This window comes from Lytechinus pictus, chromosome 19, assembly GCF_037042905.1.
Source record: "Lytechinus pictus isolate F3 Inbred chromosome 19, Lp3.0, whole genome shotgun sequence".
NCBI lineage: Eukaryota > Metazoa > Echinodermata > Echinoidea > Temnopleuroida > Toxopneustidae > Lytechinus > Lytechinus pictus.
In genome coordinates, this window is record NC_087263.1 from 11,848,610 (window position 1) to 11,876,532 (window position 27,923).

The 27,923-nt window shown below is 41.3% G+C and overlaps 1 protein-coding gene across 3 annotated transcripts; it reads right to left on the bottom strand.

The window, feature by feature from the left end:
- Window positions 1-485: 485 nt before the first annotated feature.
- Window positions 486-27,852, bottom strand: LOC129283374 (protein PAT1 homolog 1-like). Of its 3 annotated transcripts, XM_064113653.1 has the most exons (16): window positions 27,731-27,843; window positions 27,242-27,373; window positions 16,997-17,081; window positions 16,198-16,310; window positions 14,657-14,764; window positions 13,943-14,173; window positions 11,970-12,284; window positions 11,034-11,467; window positions 9,955-10,047; window positions 8,510-8,717; window positions 7,365-7,497; window positions 6,904-7,004; window positions 5,015-5,226; window positions 4,276-4,477; window positions 2,252-2,413; window positions 493-1,265 (listed from the first exon to the last, which is right to left on the bottom strand). In XM_064113653.1, exons 4-16 carry the CDS (start codon window positions 16,279-16,281, stop codon window positions 1,170-1,172), a joined length of 2,379 nt encoding a protein of 792 aa, XP_063969723.1. In that variant the 5' UTR covers window positions 16,282-16,310; window positions 16,997-17,081; window positions 27,242-27,373; window positions 27,731-27,843; the 3' UTR covers window positions 493-1,169. The 3 variants fall into 3 exon arrangements, with proteins under 3 accessions (XP_063969721.1, XP_063969723.1, XP_063969722.1); XM_064113651.1 differs by lacking the exon at window positions 27,242-27,373 and having other exon boundaries at window positions 486-1,265; window positions 27,731-27,852; XM_064113652.1 differs by lacking the exons at window positions 27,242-27,373; window positions 27,731-27,843 and adding an exon at window positions 20,994-21,125.
- Window positions 27,853-27,923: the final 71 nt, after the last annotated feature.

Here is a 27,923-nt window from a genome sequence, read left to right on the forward strand (position 1 = left end):
ACTTTGTCAAGCAGTATTAAGTTGTCATCAATATCCTCATCATCATGATAAACAAATGCGACCTGACATGGCAAACCAACAAAAAGTTGCTCTGTGCAATTTTCAGTAGGACACCAACCGTGCCTTGGTCAGCATAAATGAACTTCAGCTTGTAGTATTTCTCGAAAGAGTATACTTTATCATATGCACTTTAAACAAAATGCATACCAACAAACCCAAATGGCTGTTTTGATAATTTTAATAAAACCATATTTTGTCTTTTCTAATATTATGTTGCAATTTTGTTCTTCTTCCTGCAAACCAAGGTCATCCACTTATTTTGAACTCCAATAATGAAACAAGTTTATTTCATCTCTGTTATATCTTGAACAGGATGTGTGGCCACTTTGGAAGGCTAATTTAATGACCCCTCTAGGAATATAGAAAACAAAACCAATTAAGAACTCATGGAATATTCCAATGAGTTCTTATTTTCTTTTTTATTTCACCTTTGCATAAAAGTTTGAGTGTAAGTGGGCTTTAGCAGACCTGTCAACTTTAATCCCCCCTTTCTCAAAAGTAGCATTCACTGGAAGTAAATATTCTTCTCTGTGTAGTGAAGGATATCATTTTAAAGATGAGAATCTCCTCTTTCAGTAGGGATATTTACCAGAAAATTCATTTCTGGCGACTTTTTGTGGGTTTTGCAAAACCTGGGTCCCGTAACACAAAGGTAAGCGATTGATCGTATGCCTGATTTTAACGATTGATTGTACATTGTAGTCAATGCAATCAATCACAGAAAAATGTTCTACGATCATCGCTGTGCTTTGTGTTACAGGCCCCAGGTCACAAATTTGGTTTATGGTGCAGCAGTTCTGCCGTGGTGTAGCGGTTCTGACTCTCGCCTTGTAATCAGCGGGTCATTTGTTCGAATCCAACCATGGCCTAGCGTCCTTTGGCAAGGCTTCAATCCACACTTTGCCACTCTCACCCAGGTGCTGATTGGGTACCGGTAGGAAACAACCGTCATTGTGGTTGGTTTAGCAAGTGTGTGCCTAACAGGCTGCTTGAAATGCTATGAATCCAGTGACCAGGTAATAATTGTAAAGCGCTTTGAGCAGTTGTTGATTGATAAAGCGCTATAAAAATGCCAATTATTATTAATTTTATTATCACTATAAAGGGACTTACCATTGCGTGTGAAAAGGTGGCGATTCTTCCGTAGTAGACGTATAAACCTCCTCAGCACGGTTCAACATACACATAACAATAGATACACCAAGCTGAGGAAGAAAACATAAAAAGGAGAGAAAAGTAAAACATTGACCACATCTCACAAATATATGCGATAGCAGAGCTGCCAAACTTTAAAAGTAATAAGTAGGAATCCAGAAGCTTAAAAGTCATAATTTTGACATAAAAGTCATAATTTCATATATGCGCAAAGCGGTATTAAAATCTTTTTTGGAAAGTTAATTTAAGGCTCAGATTCCGAATCAATGTTTTGAAAAATATAATACATAAGAAATTAATTTTGGTACCAGAATTATTTTAATTTATACTTGTTGGGAATGCTATAAAGAATATTTACACCAAAATTGGCATTCAGGAAGCTTTATTTAAGCAAAAAGTATTCTATGAATATGTTTAATTAATTCATATAAAAAAATGTGAATTATGTGAAATTCATACAGATGCAACCACGTAGATTACGTCATTCTCTACTATCATGTAAATTTTCATCGCAATCGAGGGATGCAAGGACGAGATATTAAGGGGGGCATAATACCCCCCCCCCTGATAATGACAAGGTTCGAATTACCCCAGGGGCCTGTTGCATAAATCTTTTTACCTGAGAAAACTCAGATGTTGTTTTTACCAGAGTTTTTGCCCTGTGTTAAAGTCAATGGCAAAAATCAGACTAACCTCAGTTTTCAGTTTTTACCAGAGTTTTTTCTCAGGTAAAAGGTTTTATGCAACAGGCCCCACGAGTATTAGGGTAAATATCATTTCATGGACAAATTTTGGTGCAATTGTACATTTTAAGTATGCAATTGTAATAATCCATCTTCTCTCAATGCCGGCAGTGCAGAGTTTGCACAAAAAAAAAATATTCGCAATGTGTCTGTTCATAGTAAAAATTAACCAGACCTAGATCCATGATAACGTTATAATTAATCTGTTTTACAGACTTTCTCGCAAACCCACCATTTCCTGCAACTACTTCCATTTATCTTTAATGCAACAGATAATGAAACTTATATCTAACCTTGTTTTGAATAGCACCAGCGATGACTGCTGACCCCTTGGGTTGTGTGGCAGTGGGGGTTGTCGGGATCTGGGATTGGAGGTCACCAACTAGCGAGGTCAGGTCAATGAGACTACTCTCCTGGATTACCTGAGATAGCGGCGGAAACAGCTGGGGTAACGTCTGAAGAAAAAAAATCACAAGGAGTTAAGAAAACCAATTTGAATATGGAACTCTTGAGGTCCTTTGCCTCTTTTTTGAAGATATAGGAGAGATCAGCCACAAGGGTCTCTAGCAGAGGAAAGGCTCAGTACCATGTGCACCCCTTCCTAATCCCTTCTTCGCCCATTCCTTACCCCTTGTGACCTTTTCAGTGTTTTGGGTGAACTCACCATCTACCTCTTCTGGCTATATTCTGGCTATATCTCTTTAGAGGTCCTTAGCCTCTTGCTTGGGGATATCGGTGAGATCAGCTAAGAGGGTCTTTACAAGAAGAAAGTATCAACCCCTTCCTAATCCCTTCTGCACTCTTTCTTTACCACTTGTCAGTGTCATGGATGAACTCTCCTTATCTAACCTTCCCCTTTTGAATTTCTATTTTATCCATCTTGAGGTCCTTAGCCTCCTGTTTGAAGACATAGGAGAGATCAGCAAAGAGAGCCTCCGACAGGGGAAAGTCTCAACCCCTGCCCACCCCATGCTAATCCCCCCTATTCCCTCATGAGCTTTTCAGTGTCTTAGGTTAACTCACCTCATCTAACCTCCCCCTCTGACTTTCGATTGCATCCCTCTTCAGGTCCTTAGCCTCCTGTTAGAAGATTTAGGAGAGATCAGCAAAGAGAGCCTCCGACAGGGGAAAGTCTCAACCCCTGCCTACCCCATGCTAATCCCCCCTATTCCCTCATGAGCTTTTCAGTGTCTTAGGTTAACTCACCTCATCTAACCTCCCCCTCTGACTTTCGATTGCATCCCTCTTCAGGTCCTTAGCCTCCTGTTTGAAGACATAGGTGAGGTCGGCAAAGAGAGTCTCCACCGGGGGGAAGTCTCAACCCCTTCCCACCCCATGCTAATCCCTTCCTATTCCCTCATGAGCTTTTCAGTGTCTTGGGTAAACTCTCCTTATGTAACCTTCCCCTTTTGACTTTCTATTGTATCCATCTTGAGGTCCTTAGCCTCCTGTTTGAAGACATAGGAGAGATCAGCAAAAAGAGTCTCCACCAGGGGAAATTCTCAACCCCTACCCACCCCATGCTAATCCCTTCCTATTCCCTCATGAGCTTTTCAGTGTCTTAGGTAAACTCTCCTTATGTAGCCTTCCCCTTTTGAATTTCTATTTTATCCATCCTGAGGTCCTTAGCCTCCTGTTTGAAGATTTAGGAGAGATCAGCAAAGAGAGTCTCCACCGGGGGAAAGTCTCAACCCCTACCCACCCCATGCTAATCCCTTCCTATTCCCTCATGAGCTTTTCAGTGTCTTGGGTAAACTCTCCTTATCTAACCTTCCCCTTTTGAATTTCTATTGTATCCATCCTGAGGTCCTTAGCCTCCTGTTTGAAGACATAGGAGAGATCAGCAAAGAGAAACTCCACCAGGGGGAAAGTCTCAACCCCTACCCACCCCATGCTAATCCCTTCCTATTCCCTCATGAGCTTTTCGGTGTCTTGGGTAAACTCTCCTTATGCAACCTTCCCCTTTTAAATTTCTATTTTATCTATCTTGAGGTCCTTAGCCTCCTGTTTGAAGATATAGGAGAGATCAGCAAAGAGAGTCTCCACCGGGGGGAAGTCTCAACCCCTGCCCACCCCATGCTAATCCCTTCCTATTCCCTTATGAGCTTTTCGGTGTCTTGGGTAAACTCTCCTAATGTAACCTTCCAATTTTGAATTTCTATTTTATCCATCCTGAGGTCCTTAGCCTCCTGTTTGAAGATTTAGGAGAGATCAGCAAAGAGAGTCTCCACCAGGGGAAAAGTCTCAACCCCTACCCACCCCATGCTAATCCCTCCCTATTCCCTCATGAGCTTTTCAGTGTCTTAGGTTAACTCACCTCATCTAACCTCCCCCTCTGACTTTCGATTGCATCCCTCTTCAGGTCCTTAGCCTCCTGTTTGAAGACATAGGTGAGGTCGGCAAAGAGAGTCTCAACCATAGGAAACACTTCCTCCTTTCCAAGGAGTGGGAAGATCCGGCTCACCAGCTTACGTCCCTTACGGATACCAAGGACCTGATGGAACAGAGAACTGGGCGTCCTGTACACATAAAAAAAAAGATGGCTGGCATTATTTTTCTAACATTTGATCCATCAGCGTCATTCTAATGTTCCTTTGGGGCCTGTGTCATAAACCTTCTTTTGATAACAAATTTTGCAATAACAGTTTAAAGCTACTGAAATCAGTTGATTTGATTGGCTGATAGTGAACGTTTTATAGAAATTGTGCATTTGTTATTATTTACGAAACAGGATCCTGTTCTCTCCTGTTCTTTCTTTTCACCTTCCCTCTTTCTTTTCCTCCTCTCTATTTTATTCTTTTTCTCCACTCTCCCTCTCTCTCTCTCTTACCTACTCTCCTTGTTCCCCTCTCTCTCTCATTTGAAAAAAATGCATTATAAAACAATGTATAGAGGGTTCTTGATTGGAAATTTGTCAGACCAAAACAGGAAATTACCAACAAAAATTCCAAAACAGTACCCAGTTCTATTTGTAATTGGAAATTTTGTTGGTATTTTCCTGTTTTGGTCAGGCAAGTTTCCAAACAAGAACCCCCTCTACATGAAAGCTACCTTACCTTTCACTAAGTCCATCACCCTTTTCTCCTTTCAGCATAGCACACAGTTTCATCAGAGGTCCTTTCCTTTTCTCCAAGAGGGGTCCGCGATCTGATTCAGGTAAGCCTCTGACAAGCAAATCCAGATCCTCTAACTCGAGGACGAGGCTGAACAGGCGCTCGATAGCGAGGAGTGTCCGACGTCGACGACTATGGTCCTTTGCCTTTCCTCCCTATAATGAAAGTATTATAATAATATAAGGAGTACAGTATATGAGTTATGCGGACTAATTTTTTAGGTGATTGATAAACTGAGGAAGCGAGCTAAACAAAACTGTGTGTGGCATCTGCGTGTGATTAATAGCAAGCTTTATAGTATACATTTTGATATAACTATTAATAATATAGAGAATACATTTGTCAAATAGAATGTGTGTGATAAATAACTTATCTTAAATTTTTTTAATGACTATCAATGACACAGAGAAAAAAAGAAGTTTCTGCAAATAAATCTTTATTTGTAAGAGAAACTAGAAGAACTTGTTGATCTTTGTAGGTTTGCATGGTGGAGTTTATAACGTGGAGAAGGCTTACGGTTCACCATGTGTAATACGAAGAAGGGAAGGAAATACAGGCAGAAAGATTGAAATGGAAAGACGAGATAGGATGAAAAGAGGAAATTAGAAGTATTCTTTTCTTGAAAGTGAGTGAAGTCCTAAAAAGGACTGTAAACAAGATGAGATGAGCTGAATATGGCTTTACATCCTCCGACGTCCGTACTCACGCCCACACAACTCGAAGTCACAGCGCCACCACTGACCACCCGCCGCCGACCCGACCGGCAACCGATTCCTCAGACATCCACATTTTAGCCAGAAGTACCCCGCGCTCGTTTAGCATCCTTCACTCCTGAAGACGGACAGTCAACCTGCCCGAAAGATCGATTAACCTCTCTTTACTTCATCCTGCTACTACTCAAACCATCGCTACTCAAGCCATATTCAGCTCATCTCATCTGGTTTACAGTCCTTTTCAGGACTTCACTCACTTTCAAGAAAAGAATACTTCTAATTTCCTCTTTTCATCCTATCTCGTCTTTCCATTTCAATCTGTATTTCCTTCCCTTCTTCATATTACACATGGCGAACCGTAAACCTTCTCCACGTTAAGAACTTGTTTCCTACTTGGTAACATAATTACTGCGGTATGAAAGTTCATATATTGAGTAGTAAATTAGAGCATCATCATGCTATTGGGCCTATTTTTAAAACACTACACTGCTCAGAACGTGGCATTATGGGTTAGGAACCTGAACCAGATTGGAATAGTTGACGACTTCAGCTGGTACCATACAAGGTTGCTGATTTATACTTGCTGTAAATAGCACAAAGAAAAGTGTTTCTTGTATTCCAGAGGCAAACTGTCCCAGGACGGAAAGGGGGAGGAGGGGAAAGAAGACGGAGGAGGAGAAGGAGAACATAACTACACAATCATACAGGGTTCCCAGCTTTTCAAGAAAACAAAATTCCCTGATTTTTCCCTGATGAAGTTTAAAAACTACCTGATAATTATCTAAACCCATTCCCAGTTTTGCTTGTTTTCAAAGTTGTTGCAGTGAATTACATGTATTTTCAGTATAAAAGCAATAATGTAAAACTAATGAGTACCACCATAACCAGTCATTAAGTGTATGTTGTTTTGGTATGCAACAAAATATAACAGAGTCTGACTGACTACCATGCTTTCGACTTTTGGGCTGATCACAATTCCCTGATTTTTTCCCTCATTTGAGACATTTTCCCGATTTGAGGTATTTTTTAATCAAATTCTCTGATTTTTCCCTGACTGGAAAAAAGTAAAATAATTTTCCCTGATTTCCCTGATGGGCTGGGAACCCTGTCATACAGTACCTCTTCCTCATCTGGTGTGTTGTCAATGTGAATATCAATGATCTGACGGGGATTGTTCACACTCGCTGAGGTCAACTTTCCAAGGGCACCTTCAAATTGGGCTGTGAGAAAGAGACAAATAAGGCATAAAATAAACACAAGAAATAAAATTCATAACCATCAAAATTACTTTAACACAAAAATGTGAACAAAATGCCCCTTTGTTACAGTATTTTAGACGGAATGTGACAATTTTCACTTTGTAATTAACAAAAATAAGAAAAAGAATTGCTGTTGTACAATTATGGTATCAAGTAAAGAGAGATCTTTAAGATTTTAGTAGAAATGTTTCAAAATTCCTGTTGAATTAAAAAAAATGTATTGACGATTCCAATTTGAATAATGCAAAGGTTGATTGTGGGTGTAAATAAGGCAACTTTATGAAAATGAAGATTTCAAACAAATCACCAAGCAATACTAACCTGGCTGATAGGCTTTGCTCTCTAGAGGGCGCAATACAAGTTTCTTCTCCTTCTTGCCATCATTTCCTTGTACATTGTTCTTTCCACTCTCCTCTCGGTCCTTCTCCTTTGCCGCTTTTCTGGCCATATAATTCTAATCAACGCAACGAAAAAGGAATAATTGTGACCTGCCACCCCAAAACCAATAATAAGTCGACCAAAATGAATATTGAGTTTTTTTCTTGAGCTTGAAAATTCACTTCCTTTAAAATGATATATAATATGTTACAATTGACCAACAATAACCATTTCAAGTACTTGTTTGAATGCAGAGGAAATTAAGCAAGAGCTTATTGGAGAAAACAGGGTTTGAAGTCTGGGGTTCACCCAAGCATGAGATGTACATACTGTGTAATCTCAGTGAAACTTCCAAGCAGTCCGCAAAAGTAGTGTCCAAGAAACTCTTGTATCTTTTCTTTTATTCAACTTCATGACTTCAAATTTTCACGGTATGAAGAAGAAGAATTGCTCTTTCAGATAAGCTATTTTTATAAGTTTTGGTTATTGAAGACCAATTTACTATTTTAGCTATTTACAGAGAACCTTACCTGGCGACTTATTGCTGGTTCTGGGGTGGTAGGTAACAATTGTTTAAAAATTGTTCACAACCCTAATCGAATTGTGTAAGCAACAGAATTTTCCATTCATATGATTCAAGAGTTATTAAAAACATGTGATCGCAGCTTATTGCTGAATAGACAGATGTTTTACAATTTAAACAAATCAATGAAAAGAACAAATATGCAATTTATTAAACAAAAGAATCAAGATATTACAATAACGATATTACAATATAAATTCAAAGTATTACAGTATACTCAAGGTAATAGTGGTAATGTGAGATAAGATTTGAAAAGCTATGAGAAGATGTATTTTACAAAAGATTTGACAGACCGTCTGAGAAGAATATGAAATAATTGTGAACGAGAATTTCAAGTTACAAAGATTGCTTTTCAACTTAAATGGGAATCCAATTGATTGGGAATCGGATTTAGCATCTAAGAAATCTAAGAAAGAAGTGATTCTGTCCGTGGTGAGCAAAGAGTTAATAATCATATTGAAAATGTATAACTCACAATTTTATTTTTTTTATAATAATAACCCACCTGGTAGTAGAAGTCATCCACAGCAGGGTTGTTTGATGTCAGTTGAAGCATCTGAATCTTGATCACCCATTCTTTCTCCTTCTGCGACATCAAACAGGAATACTCATCATAATCCCCTCGGTTTCCACGACGATGGTACTGGTTATCCCCGCCCCCGCCGCGCTGGAAACGGATCTGCCGCTGGGCACGTGGTCCGTCACCATATTTCCTACAGGAAAATGTAAAAGGGAACTTTTTGTCAACAAGAGAATTTCATACATCCATGTATACCTGCTCTGAAAAAGTCTTTAAAAAACAAAGCTAAACTGAGAAGTTGCAGTTGCAGCAAACAAATATTTCATAATACAGACTTTAAAAGCTAGGGTAATTGTCACCACATAATCATACATCTAGATCTGGTACATTCATATTAATAACAATAAATAATACGCATAAGACAAGTTAAGGTTTATGGTTATATCAGTGTGTTTTGAGATGTTTTTTGAAGAGGTCAAGAGAAGGTTTCGAAGAGATGGAGGGAGTTTGTTCCAAAGACGGGGGGCAAGAGATTCAAAGGAGTTGAAGCCGGCCTGTTTTCTGGATTTTGGAATGACATAGGAAGGAGCAGCTGCAGAACGAAGAAATGTAAGAAGGAAGTGTGGTTGACATAGATTTATAGGTTTGCACAAGTATTCGATAATGTATTCTCTCAGAAACAGGTAGCTAATGTACATGTAGTTCATATTAAACCAAAGTATGTGAAATCATGAAATCTACATTCAAATATGATCACACAGAAGATCGGCCAACACAAATAAACACATGTGGGGTGAGGTATTTCTATTGCTTGGAAAAAGACCCAACACCTGACTGAAACACCAAGCTTGTTTTTTTCATTTTCTATCCATTTACACATTTTATACTAGCATCATTCGGCGCAGGGTTTTCATACAAACTAACATCCGAAAACATTTTGAGAATGTTACAACTGGCATCTTAAAAGATAAATGCCAGTCGTGGTAACAATTTCAAAATGAGTTTGTACAGAATCCAATAAAACGACCACCCAAGTGTATATATAAAAAGCTATGCCACGGAATTATGGAACATATTGTGTAATTACTGAGAAATTAAACAAATTAAGCATGGGATTCGAGCAAAATGTCGGGCTTTTTTCCAAACAATAATAATACACTGTTCCACACGTGCTCATCTGTGTTGGCGATCTTCAGGGTTATTCTTTATTAGCTTATATTTCATGATTTCACAAAGTTCAGTATTTTTAACTGTACCAGATCTAGATCTAGGATGAAATAGCGACAGTTAACCTTGCTTTTAAAGCTTTTCTTCTGAAATCAGCGTTTACTGCAACTACCCTCATTTAGCTCAGGGAGGGAAGGTTGATGTTTATGGAAGTACATTTCTATTTAATTTCCCTGCGGTCTAGAGATTTTTGTCTTGCTTACCCTATGTTCTGATGAGGACCTCTCTGTTGTGGACTGTATGGGTAGCGTCTGTTCATGCCGCCTTGGTCGGGTCTAGAGTGTACAGGCGGAATCCTACAAATGATATGAAGCAGATAGATAAAACAATGATACTTTTAGCATGAAACAGCACCAAAATTAATATAGTTTATTCAATGAGATTTATCTGTGAAACATTCTAAAGCTACTGCCTTTTTAAGTACAAATAATTTTTACATGTTCATCATATATACCTGTCTTTGACGACATATATAATTTTTCAATTTAAGATTGATATTCACAGTCCATTGTAAATAACTTTTTTAACACACCCCAAAATTAACTCCATTCCGCCTACCGGTATTCGTCCATTGACTTGAAAAATGTATTGAGAAACAACGTATATATATATCATATATGCCTGTCTTTGACGACATATATGTTTCAATTTAAGATTGATATTCACAGTCCATTGTAAATAACTTTCTTAACACACCCCAAAATTTACTCCATTCCACCTACCGGTATTCGTCCATTGACTTGAAAAATGTATTGAGAAACAACGTATATATATATATATATATATATATATATATATATCATATATACCTGTCTTTGACGACATATTCACGGTATAATGTTTCAATTTAAGATTGATATTCAGTCCATTGTAAATAACTTTCTTGACACACCCCAAAATTAACTCCATTTTCCGCCTACCGGTATTCGTCCATTGACTTGAAAAATGTATTGAGAAACAATGATATGGACCCGTATTCAGAAGTTGGGTTTAATTTAAACTCTGGTTTTAAGTTGTGGTTTAACTATGGAAAGCAAGTTGTTACATAAATCTCTAACAGTAGAGGTTCAGTGTATCAGCTCATTTGACTCCTAATAGGTTACTACCTGCCTGGGAAGGATAGGTTTGACAAGTGTCTTCACCAATAAAGAATTAGTAAAGAGCACAGTAAACATGAAAAGCATTTACTGTAAACAATATTTTTAAACATTTGGCTTCTCATAATTTTTTAGACCATAGTCTAAGTTAAACCTGACTTCAGAATACCGGCCATAAAGTTCACCTTGGGTTCATGGGTGTAAGGCCATGCATCGCTCTTGGGAACCGCCCCCCTCTACCGCCACCCATGTGCATGGGAGGGGTGTTAGCTCCAGGACTTGACCCCATCATCATCCCCCGCGGAGACGAGGAATACGGCATCTGCGGGGACCCCGCATTGAATGGCAATCTCTGGGTTCCCGGGAAGCCTGGCGACCCTGCGACGTTGGTGGCCTTCGGCCGCGGGACGTCGACGGAGGGGGGAGGGATGGAGGTGAAGACGGCCGTGCGGATGCTGTTTGGGGAGATGCGCCCACCGGTTGCATGCAGGCGTATGATGAGTTGGCTGATCTGAGTAGGGGATACCCTCCCTCCGATGTACTGGTGGATCTGGCGGGTGAGCTGCTGAAGGTGCTGCGGGTGGATGGGAACGACGGGAGACTGCCCCACACCAGGAGTCTATGTGTGCATGAAACAAACAAATATAATTTATGGACATTTCATTATCATACCTGCCAACTCTGACAGCGAAAAAATAGGAACAAGTAAACAAAAATCCAGAAATGGGGACATTCTTACATTTCCTAGTCACTACAAGAGAAAACATTTTCGGAAATAGGAACCCGTGGATAACAATTTTTATTTTCCCCAAAATAAGAATACCACTATTTTATAGGAGTACTTGCCAGATACGCAATATATCAAATGAAAATTATTCCAGTATATTCAGTTAGATGAACACATGTAGGTTCCATTCTGTTCGTGATTTGGCACCAAAGATCACGAGACGGCCTACTGATAAAAGAAAATATAATATAAAAGTATTCTTTATTTAAAAGTGTACCACGATTCATGTCAAAATGTAATATTCCAGTCTACTATTACAGCTAATGACCTATTGAAATAAACTGTTCATATCGAATTAATACTAATTAATCAAAACCAAAGGATGTACATGTACCTTTTGTTGTATTGGTGAGGGAGTTGCTTGCAGAGGGGCCTGAATGTGTTGAGGAAATGGAGAATGTTTCTGTTGCTCCATAGGGGGGTGGGACGATCGTGCATGGTGCATCATGGATCCCCTGGGTGGTGTGCCGATTGGCAGCGGAATGGCAATGGGTGGAGAACCGATCTCCGGCGAGACGGAGCGGGCGGGAAGAGCTTTGCTTGGGGTCGGTTTGCGCCCCGTCATGAGCTCCTGTTCAAGCTCGGCGAGGGACATGACTTTCTTTTTCACAGGCTGGGAGTCGCTGACTGCACGGACGATAGCAGGGTCCTGTAGTTTTTCAGAGAGAATGGAGACATACATAAGTCAATCTACTACAAGGCAAGTAATTGACCAGGGGGGGTGTTTCACAAAGATTAAAGTATGACTTTGCATCGCACTTGATAAAGGGGAATCCAGCCTTGGCCATAAAATGTTGTGTTGGGAAGGAGAAAAATAAATTAAACAGAATGGTGAAAGTTTGAAAGAAATCGGACAAGCAGTAAGAAAGTTATAGCTGCTTTAAAATTGAGATCACTAATACTATGTAGATTTCAAATTGGCAACTGGGTAAGTAAATTATGACAAGGGGCAAGGACAACTTTCCCATAGGCCATATACTTTATTATCAGGGATTTGTGGTTTTCTCCTACGTACCCATTCCCTGGGGCAGTAATCTAAATATAACCCAGGTAGTATATTGTTTTATGTCCTCATGAAAGAAAAATATAATTTGAAATTAAACTTTTGGGAAAAATGACATTTTAGCCATAATATGTATTGGAGTACATGGAAGAGTAGTCCTTGCCTTTAATACATCAATATGACATCCCATATGCGGCCAATTTGAAGTCTCCATGGGTATAGTGATTACCAATATTTACAACTTTTAAAAATTCATAACTTTCTTGTTGTTTGTCCAATATTGTTCAAACTTTCACCTTTCAACTTGTCTGATTTTTCTTTTCCTTACAAAAACAAGTTTTTATTTGGGTTGGATTCCCCTTTAAATGCCGACGCGCATATGATATGTAACGCGTAATCTGATTGATGGACATGCGGAAGTGCACGTCCCATGCCCATCTTCTGACCAATGAGGTGATGTATTCTATACCGTACGCAACTGGGAATTTAAGTGCGACTCTAAGTCACACCTAAATCTTTGTAAAACACCCCCTTGGGCTAAGCAATTTGTAAAATCAATATGCAAAACACGTGTCATTGACGACTTCTAAGTCAAATTTCACATAGGGTGAAAAGTTGAAAAGTTATTAATAATCTTAGGCAAATTCATCTGTAGAACTTAAAAGTTGCCTACGTTTCCAGTTTTATTTGGTACATAAGAGAGGCACCCTAAGGGGGGGCAGGGGCCCTTTGTTTTTTTGCAAGTGGTGAGAGATAAGCAGAATACAAAGGGGAAAATGAGGGTGTAAAGAAAGAACAAGGGAGAAGAATATATAAAAGAAAGGTCTGGGCCATACTACATTGTATAATGACTCTAAATTCAGCTGGAAAAAAATATTATATCACCTTTAGGGTGTATTGCCCCCCCCCCCCCTGCCCATCAAGATATCATGACCCTGCTGCCCTGGGTGGCGCATCACCTAATTAGCTAGATTTATAATAAGGGAAGTGCAGTACTGTGAAGTAATCGTTCAGTTTATTTATTTATCACATTTATTCATAAATATTATTTCTGGCAGAAGGAATACAGGAAAAAAAATTTATACAAGAAAATTGAAAGACCCATCGACCGAAGGGCAGGGATAGCAAAAAGGAAACTAGTTCCTATTAAATGTTCTCCCATCACCAGTCCATAGTTTACAGTTCTGACATCAATGAGAACTTAAAATGCATCTTTTATCATCCAAAGTTGATGCAGCACATAATGCACATTTGAAACCAAGCTTTTCATACATATCTCTGATAGTTTGAGGTTTGTTTCTTACCTCCCATCCATCGTCGGCGGGCCTTCCGGGAGGGGCCTGGCCGATATGAAGCATAGCCTTCAGCCGTTCCTCTGTGGCAGCTACCCCTGGCTTCGTTGGCATCTCCACCGTCTGGTGCACCTCCGGGGAGCCCCAGATGTTACGGGTCGGGGACATGAAGTCGGTAGGGTCGAAGAGCGAAGGCGGGGACTTTGGCCCGAACAGTTGACTGATGCTGGATTCCTGACCACCCTAAAAGAACCAAGGAGAGTACAAGATAATGTATGCATTGAATGCACCTGGCTCATTGCATAAACCCAATGAAGATGCATTTATTTTCCTTTAATCTCCTTTGAAAATATTGCCACCATAGTTATAGAAGCTATATGATCGTTGGCACATAATCTGAGTAAGATTTGTCTCTGGAACAAGTCTCAATCCCTTACAAATCACAGATCTTTAAGTGTTGCAAGGACCCCAGTTAGTACTAGGAGAAGGAATATGTCGCGATGACTTTCAATTTGTTGATTATCGTGTCCACACGACTCATAACAATGAGTGGGGGCTCTCGACAGGTGGACACAGCATACACCAAAGCAATCTTTTAATTTTAATCTACTATTCACATAAAGAGTGTTCACTTTTTAATGTGTCTACACGTGGCTAAATTGCAAGCCAACCATTAGAGTTTAAAACTTTGAAATAATCTTAGCAATATCTTGTGAAGGAAATTACCTTGATGGAGATGGGCTTGGACTGGGAAGAGGTCCTGCTGGCTGGATCGTAGTGAGATTCTTCCTCTTCAAGAACTAGATTGGTGATACTCTTCTCAAGGTCATCCTCCTGTCAACAAACACAATCAATCAAGATTCTCATTTCAAGTCTTGGGTTCTTACATTGCACACAGTCTATCGCAAACAATTTACAGAAAAACTAGAAAAATACACAAAGGCAGCTCTTGCAGTTAGCCCCTTTTTTATCAGCTTAGAAATATTGTAAGTATTAGGCAGTTAAGGTGGGCATACAAGCAAAGCAATTAAATAGCAAGCTCTGCCACAGGCCCATTTAATAATAAACATCTAAGGTAACTTTTGTATTATAACTACCATGGTAACTAGCTCATTAGTAAAGCAAAATCAAGATTTCATCACACATGTAGTAATCATAACTACAATTTTAGGTTACCATAGTCTAAACACATAAACACAAATATATTTTTGCCAGCAAACTGCAAACTTTGACAGGGTCCCTGACTGGATATTCCATAAGAATTAAAATTCACCCAATAATGGTCTCAAGAAAAAGGATTTTGGGACTGCAACTCATCAGCGTTTTGTGGGGTTGGACGGTTTATTTCCTTGATGGCTCTCTTTAACATGTCCTGTCATGTGGGCCAATGCTGTAGGTGATGTTTGACACTTTTCTATCTTCTTTGATAGTCCCCCCCTATGTCTTGATTCCTCCGAACAACTGAAACTTAGCATTCCCAGGAGCCAGTGGGTCTCTTCTCTCCTAACCACATGACCATACTGTCTCACCTGTCCTGTCCTTACCAGGCCCATGGACTGGAGGAGGTCTTGGTTTTTCTTTCTTTCACATGATACCCTGCACATCCATCTGCCATCCTCCTCTCAATCTTTTCAATGCACTCCACACTGGATAATTTTTATGCCCATATCTCGCAAATAATTTTGTTATTACCTCAAAGGAAGGCACCATCTTATCATGCTCTCTCCCACGTGTCCAAGCTGGGACCAGTATTAAGGCATACCGTTTTAATCTCAAACACAAAGGATAATTTTTTGCCTGCTTATTGCAAACCAACTTGTCATCATGCTATCTCCCCAGGCACCGACATCATGGTCCCCAGGCCTCCGTCTTACAAAGACTTGCGATTTATATGATCAACCACAACTATAGAAAGGCAGTAACGCCAATATCTAATGTTTTCTAGATATGATGTAAACCCAAACATTTATCTTTGTCTTGACAATTGGGTGTGCCTCTCTCTGTGTACACAGACATTGTGCAAATTTCCTGTGGGAAGAATTAGGACAAGGTTGATCGGATCAATCGTAACTTTTTGTAAGACTGGGCCCAGGTCATAATCAGGAGTGCACTGTTTGATCTCGACACAAAGGACGATCTTTACTTGCAAACCATAACCATTCTCTTCTTAGCTCAAAGAAGGGTATGATATCATCATCCTGACCCCCACAGGCCCCAGGTCAAAATATGATGTATGACTTGCACACTGCAAACCATTTTGTTCTTACCTCAAAGAAAGGTACCATATTACCATGCTGTCCTCCATGGGCTCCGGCTGGTTGATCTCCACCAAACTGGAACTCATCTACCATACGCTCATGAGCATCGGCCCAATCTCCCGCTACAAAATTAAAATTGAATGACAATGAATTCCGTTAAAAAAAAAAATGCATATTCACCACTACAAATCTGTAATACCCCTATACATACTAAGAGATTCCCCGCAAATACATGTAAATGTAGTTACTTTCTGATGTTACATACAAAATGGCATACATGTGTAATAAACTATCTAGAATCATCCACAACCCAGAAGAAATAGATATTTTACATTTATGGAGCATTGAAAGAAACCTGCAAGCTAATTTCAGGTCCCAAAATAAATTGTCAGTCTTGCAATTAAACTCAATTGCTGGTCTACCTTTTGAAACAAGATGTTAAAATTGATTTGCATTAGCTAAAATTGATCAATCAATTGTACATTCCCGAGGGAAAGTTGCAATTGACTGAAAATATTCTCTTGCAACAGCCCATAAGAATTTGGCTTAGGATTGGTTTATTCAAACTCGCCTTAATCCCAATCCCCTTTACCAACAGTGATTTATTTGTTTAACAATTGGGTCGCTAACCTAAAAAAAGAAATAATAATAAAAATAATTGTATCCATAGTGTAACCATTGATTCTAGAGAGCTCTATATATATGGATGGTTGTCGGTTCCGAGGCAGCAAGATAATTGACTCTGGACTCTACATCATTACAGTACATATTTTAATTGAATATATAATAATAATCATAATACACTAACCATCAGCTCCAGTTCCGAAGGTGTCATCATTGACATTGTCATAGAACTCTCCTAAATCCTCCTCATCTGGTCCCTCATCAAGTGGCTGTTTAACAAAACATTAATAAGACAAACGGTGACGAGGAATAAAACAAACAAATAAAAAAAATCTTGTTTGCACAACATTAATGGCCTGAATAGAACCTCCCACTTTATAGTGGATGCTAAGTGTGTCAACAAACCCTACTTTGCTAGTTATGGAGGAGATCATTGTCCATATTGTTCAAAGAACATTCATGCCAAACAGATCCTAAATAGAAGTAGGAACTTTTATATCAAGCATACACGTGAATAAAAAAAAATAAAATGAATAAATAAATAAATGAATAAAATAAAAACAATGAAAATAAATAAACAAACAAACAAATAAATAAATGAATGAATGAATGAATAAATCAAATAAATAAATGACTGACCGACCCTAGTTGTTTTCCAATGTTCCAGCACAAACACTTTTTTTAACATGATGCTGCTGATGAACAACAGGAGGGATGTTTATGGTAATCACTTTGATGATGATGAGGGAGACAATAGTGGTGATAATGATGGAAATAATGGTGACGATGTCAATACTGGTTATGATAAAGAGGAGGATGTTCATGATGCACTCATTCTATGAACAAGGTTATGATGTAATTATAACCTTGTTCTCTGTTACTACTCCCTGTGTGGTGAAATAAGGTTGGCAATGTTAGGCTTATTTTTCTTTTTCTTTGGGACAAATGCTTGATTTTTTGACACTGTCAGTTTCCATTACAGCTATTCATCTTACAACTTGGCTCTTAAATAACTTTGGTTCTTAAAATTATTTTTTTTGGGCTCATGATGATGCCTGGTGGTGATGTTGTTTTTGTTGCACGCACCCCCATTTTTTACCCATCCTAAGGCTGTAACCGATTTTAAAATCGGCTCCCGATTTTATCAAATTTTACCACAATCGGCGATCACCTTCCGATCTTCGATCATGCCCCTTGAAGGAAAAAAATCGGATATAAAAATTCAGCGTAGATCTAGTTACATTGCGTGATCACAATATTTTTTTGAGGTGCTAGCTATTTAGAGGTCGCATTAATCAGGGAGAAAGACGTGGTATTATCTCTGACCATGTTTACGAGGATAGATATCTTCTCTTCAATTTCGTGGTGATAGCGGACGCTGCCATGAACTTTTAAAGGTCGCATTACTGACGGAGATCACTGCGCTACTCTCTTACATCGTTTATGATGATAGACATCTTCTCTTCAAGCTCGTGGTGATAGCGGACGCCGCCGTGAACTTTTAAAGTTTGTATTACTGACGGAAATCATTCTTTACTCTCTTACCTCCTTTATAATGATAAACATCTTCTCTTCAACCTCAATTTATTTGTCTTTGCAACTTCGTCGGGAGATTCCTTTTTTTATTTCTTCTTGGATATCAAAAGTTCATTTCTCAAGATAGTAATAAATTGATTTGAAAACGCTAGCTCCTCAAAACATTTTAATAACATGTTCCGAATCATCGTGCGTGCTTGCGACTTCTACTACGTTTTAATTGCACTTGCGACTTTAAGATGATGCGTAGTACAAGATCAAGAGATCATTCCAATAAATAATTCTAAATCGCTAGCACCTATAAAAATAGATGTTCTGCCGATCGTTCATTAACCTGTGATCTATGACTATGAGAATTATTTTCATTTCATTTTCCTTTGCGACTTTGCTCGGAAGATGCATCATTCAGTTATCTATCTTTCTAATAAAAATCACTTGGTCTATTTTAAACATGTTAAAGCAGTATTTGTAATAGCCTCTTGTCGAGGCCCTGTCGGCTGCTTTCCGAGCGAACATGGCAAAGCACGGGAGAGAGCGAAACAGAGCGCCGCGAGACAGGGCCTCTTGACATCTGTACCGAATTTCACCGACTTTCTTTTGTTTTTTATTGTTTTTACCAATTCACCGACCAAAAACTGGTCGGTGAAAATCATCCAATGAGAGCGCGAGCTGCTATGACGTCATATTAAATATTCATGAGCTCATCTTGAATGGCGACCCTTGGATTCTTGGCGAAGAGTGACGACGAAATATCAAAGAGCACTGAATATGCCTCTAAAACACTGAATATTGACCGATTTAAGGATTTGCAAGTCGATGAAATTAACTCTGCACTGAAAGGACGAGATGTCTTTGTAAATCTACCCACAGGATATGGAAAAAATGTAATATTTCATGCGATTCCACCGGTCGATCCGGGGCGTCGATTATCGATCTCCGCTGTGCAGTGCAGTGAGGGAAGCTGGGGTGGAGTTGCTGGGAGTTGACTCGAGTCTGACCAGCGGCTGAGCAGTATCTCCCGGGAAGTTTCGGGGCGGTGATGGGTCTGTTACGGCCAGTAGTAGTATAGTAGTAGTAGTAGTACCACTACTTGTAGCATTTTGCTGGTTATATGATTATATCCCCTTTAGTGTCCCGCAATTAAATGAATCCCCTGCAGAATAGTGGACTACTACATAGTATTCCGAACCCAAGATAGACGAAACAGCTCTGACATTTCATTGGTTTACTCGGTGACCGGTAATATCATGTCTCATGTATATTCATTAGGAAGACGTTCCTCATGAATATATAATTCAGTTCAGATGTCAAGAGGCCCTGGCTCGCGCCAGGCCTAATTCGCTTCGCGAATTAGGAAAGCCCTCGCTTCGCTCGGGAAGCAGCCGCCAGGGCCTCGACAAGAAGCTATATTTGTAACACCTCAAAACGTCCCTAGGCTTAATTAAAACATGTTCCAAACGATCGCACATGTTGGCAACTTCCATTCCAATGCATTAGTTTTGGTGACTTTGTCAGGAAGATGCGCGCGACTGCGAAAATTTTGATGTATTCCTTTATTTTTAAACATCGCTGATTCGATTTCGATTTTAGAAGCTTAACTGCCGATCCGATTATCGATCTGATCCACTCTAGGCGACACCCCAATACTTACCCGTGTTAATAAACTGGGACTCCACTCACACGCATTTGGGCCGCCCTAGCTTAGAACTAAGCAATATTATCTAGAAATTGTTAAACTGTAGTCTTCAAATATGTTCTATTAAATAAATTGATAATGTTTAATCGGTACTCACCGGTTATTTTGTTGCATTTTCAGACCATTTCTCACAATTCTTCGTAAATATTTGCGGCAAATTTTGTCGCCATAGACAGCTATACGTCCATCTTTATTAATAAATGGAGCGCCCTTTACGATAGTTGTTAATGCCGCGGAGAAATCGTTAGGCATTTTGGCCTGTGTTCAAGGCGTTCTTTCTGTTTTATTTTTTATATTGAAGATTGTGCATTTGTTGAATAGCGCCGTCTACGTCAGGTATGAGATCGAGTGTATAAATACACTCTTCCAAAATAATTATGATTCCGACCTGGCGCTGTTTAACTTCAATCTCTTTCACCTAAATTAGCGATTAATGCTAGCATTATCAACGTCTGACGAAAAGAATAACCAACCGATCAGCTGACGAGAACGCGAATCACGTGATCTTCATATCAGCTTCGATCGCGAGTCAGAAGTGAAGAGCAACTGCCCAGAAAATCAGGAAAATGCCGTGAAAATGTAAGTTCCCCTTCATTTCTTTCATTTTTTTGTTGTTGCTAACGATGCATTTACAGTTTTTTATTACACTATAAAATTATAATTCAAATAAGAGAAAGGAATATAGCTTGTAGGCCCTACTTGTGATATAATATAGAAATATCCTGTTCTCAGATATTTCTAACCAAAAATACTACTGATGTCGCCTATGAGTATGAGGTCCATACATGTAATGTTTGGACCTCATTGGTACGGTACTAGGTCTAGGACTTAGTTTTAGGAGTGATCTGATCAATCATGCTGATTTTTTATCCGATTGTCGCGGTCGCGCCCCCAGCTTGACCACTAGGTTGATACCTGAAGCTAAGAATATAAGGAATAAATCACCTACCAGTAGTTTTCTGGAGTGATGTCCTTAGATCCTGTCTATTCCGTGTGAGTTCAGCTTCAAATACGATGATCCAAGGGATCCAACGTCCTCCAGCGTCTAAAAGGGGTCCAGCGCCATCTCCCGGTGGAAGACCTATATGGGGGGTGGGGTGACTTACTACAACAGTCCCCCCCGTTCTATAAAACTCGGTCCCTCGAGTTTCCAACCCAAATGGACGCTATCCAAACCAGACACCAGGCAGAGGGAGGAAAAAATTCTCCACTCCCTAGGTACCCCAACCAGGAGACCTTATCTCCCGGCTGGGCATGAGTAAATACAAGCCCATTTAAAAATTCCCTTTGGTCTTTTATGTACACAATGCTCCTTAAAATTTGGCAAAAAGTACTTATGCAGCATTGTTCTGTCCCAAGTCTGCATTCCCAAAATTAATTATAATTTGCTACCCGTAATCAGCCATAAACATATTCCGTTCTTTTATAAATAAAAACTCCAAAACTATCCAAAACACTTGGCACAACTGTGCTAAAAACTTGTTCAACACTTTAAACTTTAAAAACCCGTAACATGAAAACGGTAAAAACCCGTAATAACACCTAAAAACCTAGAGTTTTGAGGTTCTTTAAAAAACCCATACAAAACATATAGAACAATGGTATATATATATAAAAATATAAAACCCATACAAAAACCCATATCCCAGGAGGTCCCCCCCTTCCCAGAAAGCTCCACTTTCCCATAGCAGTGGGCTGCCGCTGGCCCTCCCCTGTCGAGGCACCATCTTACCCGGGCTGTGCAACACATAGCATTCCCGTTCGGTTGAGAGACTGGAGCACCAGTACCCAACCTAGGTCCCCCAGGTGCAGGAAGGGGGCGTCAGCGCTGCCATTATGCGAAAAGGGCCATTTAAAACACTCCCCTCCAAAGCGGACCATGAAGCATTTCCTACATGGCCTAAATATACAAAAAAGATAGACGAAAACAACGAACACAACAGACACAAAGAGGAGGCGACTCGGCTGGTCCCTCCCGTACAGAAAAACATATAGGGTCCTAAACGCGCTAAGCTAACCCAAGAATGCAAAGGGAATCGAAATCCCTTCGTGACAAATGGAGGACAGATCTCCTCCAGTCCCTTTTTCCTCACTACACCCCATAGAGTGCCAGATGGTTAATCCTAGCTTGCTCCATGAGGGTGAGAAACCTTATCTGCCGGGCTGAGGTGACAAGCTCTCCCACCTCGCTAGTGAACCCAGGGTAGGATCCTTCTCCTGTTCCACCCGTAACGGGTCGATGGGCAGCTGCCCATCGGTAACGCCCACTGGCCTCACCCTGACCGACTTGTACTGGACTGGCTCCATCTACAAGCTGAACCATTAGCCCCAATAGTACGGCTGCTTGCCTGTAATTCGGTAGAGGAACCGCGATCCAGGTGAACCCATTTTTCAACAGGGAGCGATCCCATCTCCCTTCCCTTCAATTTTTTTTTTTTTCAGTTTCCCCCAGCACCTCAGAGCAGGTTACCTTAAGGTGCCTATCAGATGGGTTCTGTTTTCCCAGCCCTGTAAACCGAACCGGGAACTAGGAGCAGTAAGCCATCCTAAGGGTTAAACATGAAATCCCCTAAACGTTGGTCTATAATGCCGGTGATCCGCTTGACTGCATTCGGAGGAACAATTACCCGCTTGTGCAAATGAATCCGGGCAATCTGCCGCCCAGGGTCATCACTATACCAAAGTGGAATCCTCTGACCTCCCAACTGCATATGCGGATCTAGGAGGTGAATCGCAGCCTTGCGCTTGCTGAGGAAATCTAATCCCAGGAGCATATGATCAGCTATAGGGGCTACATATACTTCCTCCGAGAACGTCTGGTTCCCAAGCTCTATTGAAAGGGGACCGACAATTGTCCCTCTCATCTTCATATCCCGTCCCGCTGCATGTAGGATCACTTCTCTCAGTTTAGGGGGCTGGGGGTCCAGTGACTGCAGGAGCCTATCCGAGATGATGGACACCTCGGCTGCGGTATCTACAACTGCGCTTACTGGCTGCCCCCCTATAACAACTGAGACCTTGAGAGTAGAGCGCGACTCCAACCTACACACCACTACCTCTTCAATCTCGCTTGCACACCCAAGCCCAGGGAGAGCATCTGGAACTGATTCCAGAATGGCTTCACCCAGGTCTGATATTCGGGTGTTCGAGGGAACTGGATCCCTCGCCGCAGCCTCTACATAAGTAGCTATTCCGGTTACATTATTCCCTGGGACTATCAGGCGCTCTGACATGCCCTCTGTTATTCCTTCAGATGAGCCTACAGATGGCCCCTCTGAGCTGCTTGCTAGCTTGGAACCCTCTATTTGGCCTCTGGCGGTGGGGGCCGGGGGCTGGCCAGCTCCTCCGACCCGCTGGAGTTTTCCTCCTCCTGGTCCCCTACAAAGGAAACTTGTACCTTGGCCCTGTTTTCCTGGACCGAAGGACAATTGTTCCTGTAGTGGCCAATCCCGCCGCACTCATAGCACCGGTCCCGACCGGGTGACCTCCCGCGTTCACGCGCTGGTTGGGGCCTAGTCTGGATAGCCTCCAGGACCTTCTTGAGGTCCCGTTCCAAACCACCCAGACGCTGCAGATCCCGCTCGATGTAGCCCAAGCGTTCATCGGTCTTGCGTTCTAGGTTCACCAACCTTTGCTCAAGGGCTGCATTGTTCCCTTGGGGTAGTTCCACCTTACGGACCTCCCCTTCATTAGCCTTAGACACTGCCTTGGGACGCCCGTACATTGCGCGGTGCACGTGTTGGTGCCACTCAATATACTTAAGCGCCTCATTCACGGTAGATGGATTCCGCGTAAGCGCGTGGCACCCCGCCTCTCGGTTGAGGGCGCCCTGGCACAGGCGAAGGACCGCCTGTCTATTCGGGTAGGACCCATTGACCCCTGGAAAAGCACGCGCTGCTAGCTGGAGCACCCGGTCTGCCCAGTCTGGCAGGGATTCAGTGGGTCCCTGCTTGGCTGCCACAAACTCCAGCTGAGCAGATTCAGAGAGCCCTTCCTCCCCGAACCTGTGCTGCAGCCGGGCCACTAGACCTGCATATGGCATATTTGGCTCTTGGTCCAAGACCATTAGCAAATAATCTTCAGCCTTCCCTTTCAGGCCCCAGTATAGCTGGCTTACGCGCTCCATTGCAGTCCAATTATGGTGATCAGCAAAGGCGGAGAACTTTCTGAAGAAAGCCCTCCAGTTACCCTTGCCGTTGAAAGTGAGGGACTTTGGCAGCGTGTAATATGGTAATCCACCACCAGTCCCCCTTCCTGAGGAACCACTAGAATTCGCAGGTGACGCAGCCGGGCTACTAAGCGGCGAAGATGAACTGTACTGGGCTGGGCGTGTCATACCCGCCCGCACATTCCTTGCGCTGTAATCTGGGGTAGGGGGTGGGGCTGAGGAGCCCCTCCCGTCTCCTACCCTGGTCTTTATACCTGCCCCTTGCCTCCCCCCTTGGGAGGGATGCTTAGCGGGGAGGTCATCACCTCCGGACCATTCGCTTGAATCACCACTTACCTGCATGCCTCTATTCGCATAGGCCCCATTAGCCTCTTCGCCTATTAGGTGCCTGGGTCTGACCCTCGGCTCTACACCAACTCTCATACTTGCCTCTCGGGTGCTTGGGGGCTCGGGCCCCCGCTCCTCCCGGAAGTGAGATGAGCTGGCGCCCCAGGACCCACTAGACTGGTTACTTTGACTTGACCTAGGGGGCTGATGTTGGTCATAGGAGTAAACACCCCCGGAACCTGCCACCCCATTTTGGTCAGACTCGCTATGCGGGGTGCTCGCAGTGAGGCTTCCCCTAGGGGTAATAAAAATACTGCCCTCTACCCCTTGGGTGCCCTCCCAAAAATCTACTCTTCGTGCTAGCTCCCTATTGCTGCATAGCGCTGGGCTGCTCTCAAATAGCTCAGGGGTTATTTCCCCCTGATCCATTCGAATCCCCTGAATTATCCCAGCTAGGGCTGAACTTAGCCCTAGCGACCTGAACTCCTCAAAGGAGCACACATTGATAGGGATTTTCTCTTCCCCGTCCATGTTGTGTTTACCCTAATTGGTGTTATCCTAGCAAGGTTCAGTTAGGCCCAATACTGAGCCCAACCAAACCCCCGTTTAAATTATCCCAAAGCTATTCTAAAACTAGGTCTCAATCTAACCCAATCTATCTTATTAAATTCTTTCTTTTATTTTCTTTTGGCAACTAAATTACAAAAAAAGAGTCCAAAAGTATACCCCAATCAATTTATGGTTAGGCACAATAATAAGCCCGACCAAGAACCTACTTAAATTTATCCCAAAGTGGCCCCAATAAATTCTTTTATTTTTTAGCGACTAGAATTATAAAAACCGGTAAAAGTCCAAAAATATACCTTTCCACAGTTAATGGTTAGGCACAATAATTAGCCCGACCAAAAACCTGCTAAAGTTATCCAAAAAAGCTATCCCAAAAAATTAGGTCCAAATGCAGACCCAATTTATTTTATAACAATTCTTTTATTTTTAGCAACTAAAATTATAAAACCGGTATAAGTCCAAAAATATACCTTTAACAGTTAATGGTTAGGCACAGTAATTAGCCCGACCAAAAAACCTGCTAAAGTTATCCAAAAAAGCTATCCCAAAAAATTAGGTCCAAATGCAAACCCAATTTATGGTATAAAATTCTAGCTTTTATTATTAATTAGATTAGTTTAGTCCGGTTGTTGCTAATAGTTTGCACAAGCACTGCCAAAAAGAATAATTGTAGCTCTAAAAATATTTATATTAACCTCTAACGTTAAGCCTATCTTGTCTTTTATTAATTTACCTAGGCTATTTATTTTATTAATCCTCGAAGCTGGTTCTGTCCTCAATCACGCTAGTGACTAGTGCCCGCTCACACCACAGACAAATTACATGTACTTATTCACATACACAGTCACCCCACACTCTCTCCAAAATTTTTTTTTATTTCTTTTATTTATTTGGCAACGGACTCCCCGCTACAACGAGTGGGTGGGTCCACACGCAACACAACACTACACACTGGCACCAAAAACCAACCTATTAGGTATGCAATACACAACCAATGGTCGTGCACAGTTGCACTGGATCTAACGTCAAACCCGGAAATGATCGGGCGGTCTAACTGGTTAGATCTCGATAATTACCGTGAATTCTACCCAGCTTCGAGTACAAAACGTTCCCCCAAAATTTGGACAAAACACCCTAAAACACCACACAAAATTCAAAATATCCGAAATAGGCAGGCGAGAGAGGATTGGGATAATGCCCTACCTTTGTTGGTCAGTCTGGCTTCCCGTCCTACTCGCCCAAATAATCGCCGTTGTTTACCCGTATACGTGCGATGGATTGGTCCGGCCTGACGTCAGTTCGGATCTCAAACTAGACCCAAACGTTGAGCCGACGATGTAAAACAAGATGGCACCGGTCGGTGGCAGAGAGAACCAATAATATCTCTCCGCCAATAGATCGCCGTGAAATCTTGGATCGGGCCGTGCGCTTTTACCTAGCCGGAACACACACACTCTTACGCACCTCTCACCCCAACAAAAATAGTTCACTCACAAATCACTCGCAAAACGACACAAAAATCATCCAAACACCCAAAATCACAAGCAAATCACACAATCACACCAACGTGAAACACAGTCCACAACTAAAAACGGATATTAAAGCACAAAACTAAAACAAACTCACAACACAACAACACGTGTGTTCTCCCCCCTTTTCTGGAAATTTCCGTCACGGGACCGGAACTACCATCAGTCCCCGCGACGAAAACCTTACCAAAAAAGACAGGGGACGATTGCCTAAATATGTCCCAAATCAAGATTTAACCTCTCAATTCAGGACAATCGCAAACATGAAACAAGGGACAATATTCATAGAATATACGCAATACGACAAGGCTCTGAATTTAGCCTTATCAACTGTAATTAGCCCAATCTAAAACTGATTTCTCGTACTCGAGCGGCGACCATTTCCCCCCACGCAGCGGGGCATAGGGATTTGCTCGTCCGATGCGCAATAGGGGGCCGTTAGCTCGCCGCGAGACAATTATACCCCAATTAATTTCAATAATTTGGCCTAAAATGCCCACAAAAGCAGGCACAGTCAGGCTCGCAGCGCCACTGTAGCGGTCGCGCCCCCAGCTTGACCACTAGGTTGATACCTGAAGCTAAGAATATAAGGAATAAATCACCTACCAGTAGTTTTCTGGAGTGATGTCCTTAGATCCTGTCTATTCCGTGTGAGTTCAGCTTCAAATACGATGATCCAAGGGATCCAACGTCCTCCAGCGTCTAAAAGGGGTCCAGCGCCATCTCCCGGTGGAAGACCTATATGGGGGGTGGGGTGACTTACTACAACACGATTTACAAACATTAATTATCCCCGCTTTTTCAAAACTATGGCACTTACATTGCAGTCAGGAGTAATACATCAAACATAATAACGTTAGGCCCCTGCTTATTAAAGTTAGGAGCGCAAGGAAGGAGTCGTCCAATCACTCCAAATCTTAAAAGACTTAATTAATCAATGGCCAAGAATATCCTTTAACTTACACAAAAAGCCGTATGTAGGACCAAAGCACCTAATTGAATATCTAAGTTTTGAGATAAATTTGTTAATTTTGCAGTATCTATACCCAAAGAAAATCAATTCCATATCACAAACACGCATAGAAAATAACTTACAGGTAAATCTCCGGCATAACCAAATAAATTGTCTGTCATCTTGTTTTTGCAGTGTTGAAAATCCTGACTTTGGTAAAATCCATTTCATCCCAGTTGAAATAAAATATAAAGACGACAAAGGTTAGCACACTTTGGCAAGGGGGTACTTCTTTATTTGTGCAGCGAATATGATTTAATGATCAATATAATAATG

Excerpts from the sequence above, each read along its gene's own strand:
- LOC129283374 (XM_064113651.1), bottom strand. The coding sequence starts at position 27,769 with ATGACAGACAATTTATTTGGTTATGCCGGAGATTTACCT. Across the intron at positions 17,082-27,730 it reads GTTATGCCGGAGATTTACCT|CCACTTGATGAGGGACCAGA; the intron begins GTAAGTTATTTT and ends TTTGTTAAACAG. Across the intron at positions 4,478-5,014 it reads GGTGATGGACTTAGTGAAAG|GACGCCCAGTTCTCTGTTCC; the intron begins GTAAGGTAGCTT and ends TTATGTGTACAG.